At 42.5% G+C, this 10,202-nt stretch overlaps 1 protein-coding gene across 1 annotated transcript in view; it reads left to right on the forward strand.

Annotated features, from left to right (window-relative positions):
• Tpd52l1 (TPD52 like 1) overlaps nucleotides 1-5,888 on the forward strand; it is a 96,545-nt gene extending 90,657 nt beyond the window's left edge. Inside the window, 1 exon segment of the mRNA XM_076927921.1 lies at nucleotides 5,270-5,888. Within this exon segment, the coding sequence (XP_076784036.1) occupies nucleotides 5,270-5,398 (129 nt within the window). The 3' untranslated portion in view covers nucleotides 5,399-5,888.
• Nucleotides 5,889-10,202: the final 4,314 nt, after the last annotated feature.

The raw sequence follows: 10,202 nt of genomic DNA on the forward strand, positions 1-10,202 counted from the left end.
ATTCACCACTTAATTTTATAACACATAACGAAGTTTCTATAATAGCTCACAGATCTTCTGATTTGGAAACAAGTTAGCACAATCAAACTGTTTGCTGTGTGTCATAATGCCATCCTCTACTGTCTTTTTTTGTTTGTTTGTTTGTTTGTTTGTTTTGTTTTTCCAAGACAGGGTTTCTCTGTGTAGCCCTGGCTGTCCTGGAACTCACTCTGTAGACCAGGCTGACCTCGAACTCAGAAATCTGCTTGCCTCTGCCTCCCAAGTGCTGGGATTAAAGGCGTGCGCCACCACCGCCCGGCTCATCCTCTACTGTCAACCCCCCAGACTATGTACTAAGCTTACATACTGACCACAGCACAGTTCGGTTATCAGTGCCATAAAATGCATTGTTTTCCAGTGATGTATTTGCTTCCTGGGGAGCAACTGAAGTTATGCCAGTTCCATGCTAGGTGTTAAGCTTTCATAAATCGTCCAAGCACCGGGGCTAATCTACAGAAAGGGCGGGGGGAGAGGCAAAAGAAAAACTAGTCTTGACTATAAAGGCACAGATGTAAAACAAGAAAATCAGTTATTACGAGAATCTTTTGGAAGATGCCACCTAAATAAATAGAACATCTTATATGATTGCTATCTTGTAGGCACTCTATTCGTGTATTTTACTATTACTGGGATCTATCTATCAAAATGGTAATGATTGAGCTGCCTCCAGACCCTCACATCAACCTCATCTATCTACATGGTGGAGTCTGACAGGATGTCCATTATTCCTAACCACAGGGCCCAGGTATTTTCAATGATTTAGACTTGAAGGCTCTCCCTTAAAGCAGGGTCTTTCCCAATGTCTACTTAGGTCTGTGATCAGCTTTTGAAGGCTCCAGATTGAAATCATCATTCAGTGATTACTATGCCTCCACTAGCTTCTTCACCTGTCAGCATTGTCTGGCGCTTGCCAACTTTGTCTCTCTGGGGCTATGTGTAAGGATTAGTAGGAGCCATTAATGTGTCTTGTAAAGTAGGGGCTTAAGAAAAAAAAGGCAACACAGAGTGTTGTGTATGTATCTCACTAGAACATCTTGTATCAAAATAAAAGGTCCCGAAATCCCAAGTCAGTTTCTCGACACTTGTACTTAAGCTTCACATTGCTCACAAGGACAGGTTCTCTTTCTTGTTAGAGAAGTTCTGATATAGGGGGAGTTCTAGTTTTCAGTCTTCTTTAGCAGAAGGAGGTATGAAGAAGCCAAGGAAGAAATCAGGAACAGCCTTTTATTTGCTTTTAGGAAACAGGTAAGCTCATGGTTCCCATGTGGTCTAAGTGTGGGAGTCACAATCTCAGCCTCTCGTGTTTCCTCCTCATGGAGCCGGAAGGCATACTGCTAGTCTCTTCCTTCAGACAGGCACGTAACCACGCAGCCTGTCAGAGACCTGAAAGCAGCGTCTCTGTGCTTGTGCAACTGGCCATTGCTTTAGCACTACTCACGCCCACATATCTGCTCTCTCACAGCCAAAGAGTAATCAGATCTTTCTGCCCGAGACAACAGAAGAGAGCCTTTCATCAGGTATTGCGTGAAGTCTCCCACTTCATCAATAGAAACTTCTCATTCACTCCCTGCTGCTCGGACCAAACAATAGACATATTAAAGTCTCCTTTCCTATTAATTACTTACTCTCTACAGCTTTTTGTTGTTGTTGTTCCATATCTCCTAAGCTTCCATATCAGTCTCTACTTATGAGCATTGAGGCTGGGTTTTTTTTTCCCCTTAGGAGGAACTATCTCAGTAAGGAAGAACGGATGTCTCTATGCTGTGTTTCCAGGCACAAACTCCACTTTAAGCTTGGATTTTAAACCCCTGACAGGGAATCAAGGTCATGCTTATAGTCTAGGAAGAGAAAAATGTCCCACTGTGAAGGACACAAGCAACCTGCCATGCATGCATTGTTCTAAGCCAGTTTTTCTCCTATCTCCAGTTCAATGAACCCATCCTAATCATACATTACGTAGTGCTGCCACCATACTGGCATGTATTACTTGAGGACTCCTGGTCTGGTGTCACCTGTACAGCCAACCATCATTCTTGCTATTTTACCTTAAGCAGACAGACGGAGAGCCAGTGCCTACAAAAGCACATTTTGTGGATCCAACCATGTTCTGTCTCATAACAAACCCCAACACCCAGCTTCCCACCCTTCCTCTCTGTCATGCAGACCATGGGTTTAGTGTACTTACTCTTTAATGAATACGTTGCATAGTCCGAATAAGACCCACAAAAATTGAAGATTGATTCATTCCATGTCACTTTCTGATGCCTTGTGTTCTCCTGGACAGTTTATTCAGAGAACCCAACCCTCCGGTTCAAATGAAATTGGCTGCAGAGAGCAGTTGTAATTCCGGGGACAAAGCGATGTATCCTTAGATGTAAAAATATATCGTAAAGAGAGGGGTGCAAAAGAGGTTTACTGTTTGTGTCTTTGTTCAAGCTAAGAATTAGTCTGCTGCCCAAAGCATGGCAGGGTGCAGGCACTAAACACAGGTTTCCTGGGTAGGAAACCTGCATCCCACTTGTTTGCCAAACTGAGTTTTAAAAAAAGCACTTCTTTATCTTACCATGTTGATTTGAGGAGAAAAAAAAAACTAGATGAAGAGAAGTCTAAAGAGAAACATCAATATTCATCTGACATAATACTATGTGATTTCTGTTATTAAACAGAAGCTAGAAGAAAATTTAAACTGGGGGGTCTGGTAAGACAGGGTCTATTTATGTAGCCTTGACTGTCCTAGAATTCACTATATGAGCCAACCTGGTCTCAAACTCACAGAGATTCACCTGCCTCTGCCTCCTGAGTGCAGGGACTAAAGGCATGTGCTTTTAAGTCTGGTGTGAATTCAAAATTTAAAACCCCAAAGCAGCTAGTACTCAACACAGTAGATTATATTAAATTAATCCTATTTATTCCTCTCAGGAAAGAAACAGTGCTACTAGTTCAGACAGGGGGAAAGAGTTCTAGGTCAGCTTGGCCTATATAGAGTGACAGGCCAGTCTGGGATACATAGGGAAGAGTCTGAGGTAAATAAATAAATAAATAAATAAATAAATAAATAAATGTATGATCTAAGCAATATATAAAAGTCAATTTAATAACTGAACTTAAAAGGCAAAATGATTTTTATGACAATTGAATTAAGTTTTTTTTGTTTTTTGGTTTTTTTTTGATGAATGAACTGCTTTTAAACCCTGGTTAAGTTTTTATCAATGTCTTTTAATTTTTATTATCTTCTATATATGTGAGTGTTTTGCCTGTATGTATGTTTGTATGTATGTATGTATGTATGTATGTATGTGTACCACAAGTATGCCTGGTGCCCATGTTGGTCAGAAGAATGCTTCAGATCCCTTGAAACTGAAGTTACTGATGGCTGCCCTGTGGGTGATGGCATCCAAACCTGGGTCCTTTGCGAGAGTAACAAGTGCTCCCAACTGCCGAGCCATCTCTCTAGTCCTGTCCAGTTAAGTTTTTAAAGGGCAAGGAAGACAGCAGGGATGCCTTCCCATGCTGTGCACATGTCTGTATTACTTTAGTGTCGACACTGGGTCGGCAATAGCAGCATTGTCTCTTCTCTGAACTTTCCTTTTCCTTGGTGTCTTCACGAATTGTGGATGCTTAAGGCAAGGCCAGTGTGAGTGATGCGGTCAGACTTGCATTACATATTCTAGCATATAAAACCTTGATCTGAAGAGCTTTTTAATGAACAGTCATTCAGAATACTTGAGCACATATTTAAAATGTAAATTGACTTCTGTTTCTATTGAGTCAATAAAAAAAAGGACACAAAAGAGACCCATCAATCATATAGTGTCTGAGATAGGACTGATATTGTTAAGAGACACCATGACCATGACAACTCTTATAAAGGATCTTACAAGCGATTTAGTTGGGGGTAAATGACAACTCTTATAAAGGAAAACATTGAATTGGGGGTAGCTTCCAGTTTCAGAGGTTTTTAGTCAGTTACCATCATGGCAGGAAGCATGCAACGTGCATGCAAGCATAGTGCTAGAGAAGGGGCTGAGAGTTTTACATCTTGATCCACAGGCAGCCGGAGACTGAGCCAAACTGGGCACAGAGTGTAAGGGCCCTCAGAGCCTGTCCCCCACTGACTTATTTCTTCCACACCTACGCCAACAAGGCCATACCTCCTAATAGTGCCACTGCCTGTGGGCCTATTGGGGCCATTTTCTTTCAAACCACAACATTTAGTATTTTCCGGGATTTTGTTGCTTGCCTGGAAAGATGAAAGTCCTACTGCTCAGGATAGAACAAGGCAACAACAAAGACCCTGACTCCTCAAAAACAAAAACAAAAACAAAACAACAACAACAACAACAACAACAACAACAACAAAAACCAGTGGGATCAGGAGTAGGCTGGAGAGATAAGTCAGTAGATAAAGTAGTTCTTGACTTGCAGGCACTATGACCAGATTTCAGTTTCAAGAATTCCTGTTAAAAATGCAGGGTGTAGTGATGTACAATTGTAGTCCTAACTCAGGGAAGGTAGAGATGGGTTGACCCCTGGGGCTTTCTGGCCAGCCAGCCTTGCCCCTGTAAGGAATTCCAGACCAAAGAAAGACTGTCTGAAAAAAAAAAAGGGTGTGTGTGGGGAGATGGGGGTAGAGAGATGGGACCTGAGGCATAACACCTGAGGTTATCCTGTGGCCTCCTCATGCATACACCCAGTATGTCCATGCACACCTGCACACAATATGTATATACAACCACATGAAGATTCGTACACACACATACAAACAAGAGAGACGTTTTCAGAAATTAGGATTGGCCTCTAGTTATGTCTTAAATAGAAACCTACGTAGAAGTTACGGAAGGATGTTTATATATTTGTAAAACTCAAAGAATTAATCTAATATTCAATTCCAATTTGATTGAATACATTCTCTAGATGAATAGGGACAGATGTTATACAGCTGCAGATCTGATTATATCCCTATAGGGATTAGAATTTTACAAGTAGAAGAGATAAAGAGAAGAATATTAAACTTGTTTGAAATTAAAGTTTGGAATCTTCTCCCAGAACCAAGACGAATACTATTCTGAAACATAAAGGAAACTAACTTCACTATCTTCATGTGCCTTTGAGGAAAAATAGTTCTGTCTGAACTCAAAAGAAATTAAACTTATGGCGCTCTTATTTTAAAAATAGTTGCAAAAATAATAATGAAAAACTAATTGGGTTTTTATCTACTTGCCTATTTCAGACGAAAGTAGGCGGGACAACCCACAGTGGTGGCAGTTTTGAGGAGGTCCTGAACTCCACAGCACATGCCAGCTCCCAAAATGCTTCAGCAGGCCCCCGGCAGACCAAGGACGAGGAACTACAGTGCTAGGTCCAGCCTGGGCTGCTGCCGGTCAATCTGCCTGCGCATCCCCTGATATGAAGATCAAAATCCCACTGGGAATCCCAAGTGTTGATATTGTTATTTAAATGGGTTCTCCAAAAAGTTTAATAAAATTATTTCCACTTGCATTTGTGTTGATGATGGACCACTTAACCATTACTCTGGAGTATTTACAAATGGCATCTTTTAAAACAGACAACCTGGAGCAGGGTCATAACTGGTCCTAATTCTTATCTGTGTAACTCAAATGTATATTTCTCAAACACGCAGCCACTAATTATTAGCTTAGGTTTCGGCTTGGTCTCCATACCAATGTGCATGTCTCAGAGTGCTGAGTGACAGTCTGTAGATCAACAGGCAATATTTATGACCGTCTCCAGCAGTGGGTCAAGTCACTACAAACAAATTGCTTGTGATCCCTCCTACATCAATTATGTACATTTATTTAAGTCATTAAAATAATTCGTCTTAACAGGAACTGGATCTTTTATTTCTTTGGGTAGTTGGGGCTACCTATTGATGACTTAGTGTTGGTAGCAGTGATTCTATGGGGGTACTTTTAAATCAATTTCTAATCTGATGAACAGGATAGTGTTGGGGGCCGACTTTTAGCAGAAAGCGGCTATCAGCTTTGCAGCCATCTTGAGCCATATACCCTGACATGAGACTTGGATTACAATAGCCTACAACAGCTGAGCACACTCTGATAATCTTGGTTTAGATACCTTGAGATTAAAGGTGTGTGAGATTAAAGGTGTGTGACTTAAGAGTATGACTTAGAAGTGTAGAGATCAGATTTAGAGATAAGACCTAAGGGCATGATTAAAGGTGTAACTTAGAGGCGTGGCTTAGAAGTAAGACATATAAAAGGCAGAGGCAGACAGTAGACACACCAGACATTAGGTAGAAGACACTTGACTCTAGAGAGAATCAGACACATCAGACATTAGGGAGACACAGAGGAGAGGACCAGACACAGCAGAGAGAAGACAGATAGCAGGCACTTGGAAGAGAACTTGGAAGAAGTAACTTGGAACTTGGAAGGACTAGGAGCTAGGGACTAGGCACTAGGAACTCAAGACTTAGGACTTAGACTGAAGAATAAACGGGATTGAATTACACTGTCTGGTCTGCATTCTTTGAGTCCGGCCTCACTCTCTCTCTCTTACTGAACCCCGACCCGAGGACCGGAGCGGCAGCTTGGGTCGGGATACAGTAGCAGGCAAACGCGGGGCGGCCCGGGCCTCAACATTTTGCTTGGGCCGTGACATCTTTGGCTGCCCCAATGTGGGGCTAGTGTGGACCCCAACAGGATAGATATAAGTTATAAGTGATAAGACCAATTATCATCTAAGGATGCTGAAATAGCCTCTGACTCTTAAACTCCCCCAGACTGCCTAGGACATTAGATACTCAGGTAAGGAATATCTGAGAAGAGAGACACGGGAGAAGCTCTCTTAAGTAACACGGGGGTTAGAACAAACTTTCAATTTATATGTTGATCACATGTATAAAACTACACCAAGCTTCCAGCAGCCACTTTTAGCTTTTACATTATATAATTCTCTTTTCTCACAATGGTAACCTGATTGTTGTTTGACAGCAGGGATAAAAGCTATGGCATATTTTAAAAATATACCAATAGACCTATTAACTAAAACAATTCACAATAAAAATAATAACAAAAGCCGGGCGGTGGTGGTGCACGCCTTTAATCCCAGCACTTGGGAGGCGGAGGCAGGTGGATTTCTGAGTTCGAGGCCAGCCTGGTCTACAGAGTGAGTTCCAGGACAGTCAGAGCTACACGGAGAAACCCTGTCTTGGAAAACCAAAATAATAATAATAATAATAATAATAATAATAATAATAATAATAATAATAATAATAATAAAAGCATGCAATAGACTAGAGATTTAAGCCCAAGAGTTGGTAGAATGCTTATCAACCATGCACAAAGTGCTGGGTTTCATCCCCCAACCCTGAATAAACCAGGGACTGTGGCCCACACCTGCAATCCTAGGTCCCAAGAAGTGAAGACAGGAAAACCAGAAGTTCCGCGCCAACCTCAGCTACACAGTGAGTTCAAGGCTAACCTGAAAGTCTTCTCTTCCAGTTGACATAGCATGACGATCTAGCCAAACCACAGATACAATCGAAAATGAAGCTGGTTCAAGGTCACATGACCTGCTGAGGAACATTGGCATAGGGAACTGGGCTGTATACTTGATCCACAGTGGGCAGGTTACACACCCACATTCTCTGGCAGGAAGCCAGCGCTATCTAGCTGGCATGAAGGCAGTGCCAACTCTCCAGCTACAGAATGATGGGCGCAGTCTTCCACACTCAATTTCCGGCCGCCGGTGAATTCCAAGTGTTCAGTTTCTGTGACTCTGCTTTCTTTGTAAAACCACATTTGGCGCACTGAGCTGTAACACACAAAGCATTCTCATACCATAAGAGAGTACCTTCATCCACCAACTTCTGTCGACTCACCCTTACAATCTGAACACAGTATCTAAAACTGCACAGAAAAAGTCCAAAAACCTAATAATATAGTAATATCTCAAAGTCTCGAATATATTAACCGCAGCATTTAATGTATTCATCAAAATCCTAAGTTTATCCATTTTGTTAATAAACCATATTCACTCCAGAACTCGGGAAGTGGAGACGGGAGGAGAAGGAGTTCAGGGTCATCCTTGCCCTATATTGTGAGTTTGAGGCTCACTCACCGGGGGTACATGAGACCCAGTCTCAAAACAAAAGCCAAAGCAAGATTAAACACACTCCTCTATGCTCCCATCTGCAACAACACTATTAACCTATTGCTGCTTATTGCTTCTGACCTGGGAGTGACATTTTCCAATGAATTGTGTGAGCATGCTGCATACTGTCATGCCCACGAGCAAGTTACAGCACTTGGATCAGAATACCACACCCGGCATTTGTAGGTGGTATTAGTTCTTTTAAGAAAAAGTCCGATGCAGCTCAGAACAGACCACTCCGGACCACGTGGTTCCGGGGGGCGGGGGACGGGGAGGAGGTTTATTCATGGGAAAGGGCAAAGGTCAGGAGAGGAAGGTGGAAGAGAGAAGAGAGAAGAGAAGTAGAGACCGGCCATGACCACGTGGAGAGAGAGGAAGGTGGGGGAGGGGACAGAGAGGCAAGAGGGTAAGAGATAGAGTAAGAGAGTGAGAGGATAAGAGAGAGAGGAGGGGGCAAGCAGCCCCTTTTATAGTGGATCAGCCTACCTGGCGGTTGCCAGGTAACTGGGGAGGTGGAGTTTAGACAGAATACTAACAGGTGGGCCCTCTTAAGATGAGATGGGCTATCCAGCTTCTAGATCCCCATGGGCACTGTCAAGTAGGATTGGCCTGTTTCTATCTGGCTTTGTATACATAAGCTCATCCTGATCTGGAAGCCTGCTGAGTGTTCCAGTGATGCCCAGCTGGGCTCACTCACAAGCATTAAAATCTTTTGACAAGTACTAAAGGTTTGTACACAATGACAGAACCTTTTACTAACAAGTTGAAATGATCCCATGTCAACATGACACACAAGGGAGAATACCTAAACCAGAATGTATTTCAGTCACCACAAATTCTGTGCAAAGGGCTTGGGGGAGGTGACATGGCACACTTGCTACAGGGTGGTCAGGGGCACTTACTGGAGTTGGTTCTCTCCTTGCCTTAGAGATTGGACTCATATCATTAGAGGCCAGGCTCTTTCCTAATAACTTCTCGAAAAAACAACTCATTCCCCTAAAAGTAGCATTAATAACACTAGAGAGAAATGCTCTCATGACATACGTACCTTGCATTAAATTCCAAATCTAAACGTTTCACACTGAGAACTAGGCTTCCAGAATTGAAACCTGGACACACACCTTATTGGACCCAGCTCTCTAGATCCTGAGCCTAGAGACACTGTACCAAGCCCAGGCACCTAGTACTTGAAACTACACACACACACACACACACACACACACACACACACACACACACATACACACCCACACACACACACACACACATCTCTTACCCAGGCTCCCATCATTTGAACCTGGGCAATCAGCAGCCTGAACACACATATACCCAACAGCGTCAGCAAGTCCCCCATAAAGATCATTGCTCCCCACTTTTAAACTGTAAAATTATGTTCATAAAAATCCTGAGTCCAAAGGACTGCCTCCTCATAACATATGCCTTCAGCAGTCACTGACCTCAGAACACAAATCACCCACAAGGCTTTGAGACAAACTGACATTTTCCAAGCACAAGGCCACAGAGGATGATGTCACAGCTGGAGAAATGCCAAGTCACAGGGCACACAGTGATGAAAAAACCATATTGTTTGTTAAACTCAACCCGAGAATAATTATTTACTGTGCATCATAATGACAGGACTTATTATACAGAAGACAAATCTGGCTACGCAAGCAACAAGAACCCCCCCAAGGAGAAAAGTAATATTTTAAGCAAAAATGTTTCAATATTTGTGGACATTGTTGATGGATTCAACAGTCATCTTTTCTTACTGAGTTACAGTGTGTTGTTTATTACGTCTTTACTTGAAGTACTATCACATTTATTTCTTGATCAGAAATAAAGTTTAGTTAACGTCTCCTTGTGAACTGCCATTGGGGAGGAAAGTGAAAACCTGACAGGACAATGAAGCAGAGTGCAGGGTCTAAGCCAGCAGAGGCTGCCAATGTCTCCAAATGGTCCTAACTGGTCACCAAAAAAAATCACAGCAGGAGGACACTGAAAACCAAAGCCCAGGGCCATGAAGA

This window comes from Arvicanthis niloticus, chromosome 30 (assembly GCF_011762505.2).
Source record: "Arvicanthis niloticus isolate mArvNil1 chromosome 30, mArvNil1.pat.X, whole genome shotgun sequence".
NCBI classification, from domain to species: domain Eukaryota; kingdom Metazoa; phylum Chordata; class Mammalia; order Rodentia; family Muridae; genus Arvicanthis; species Arvicanthis niloticus.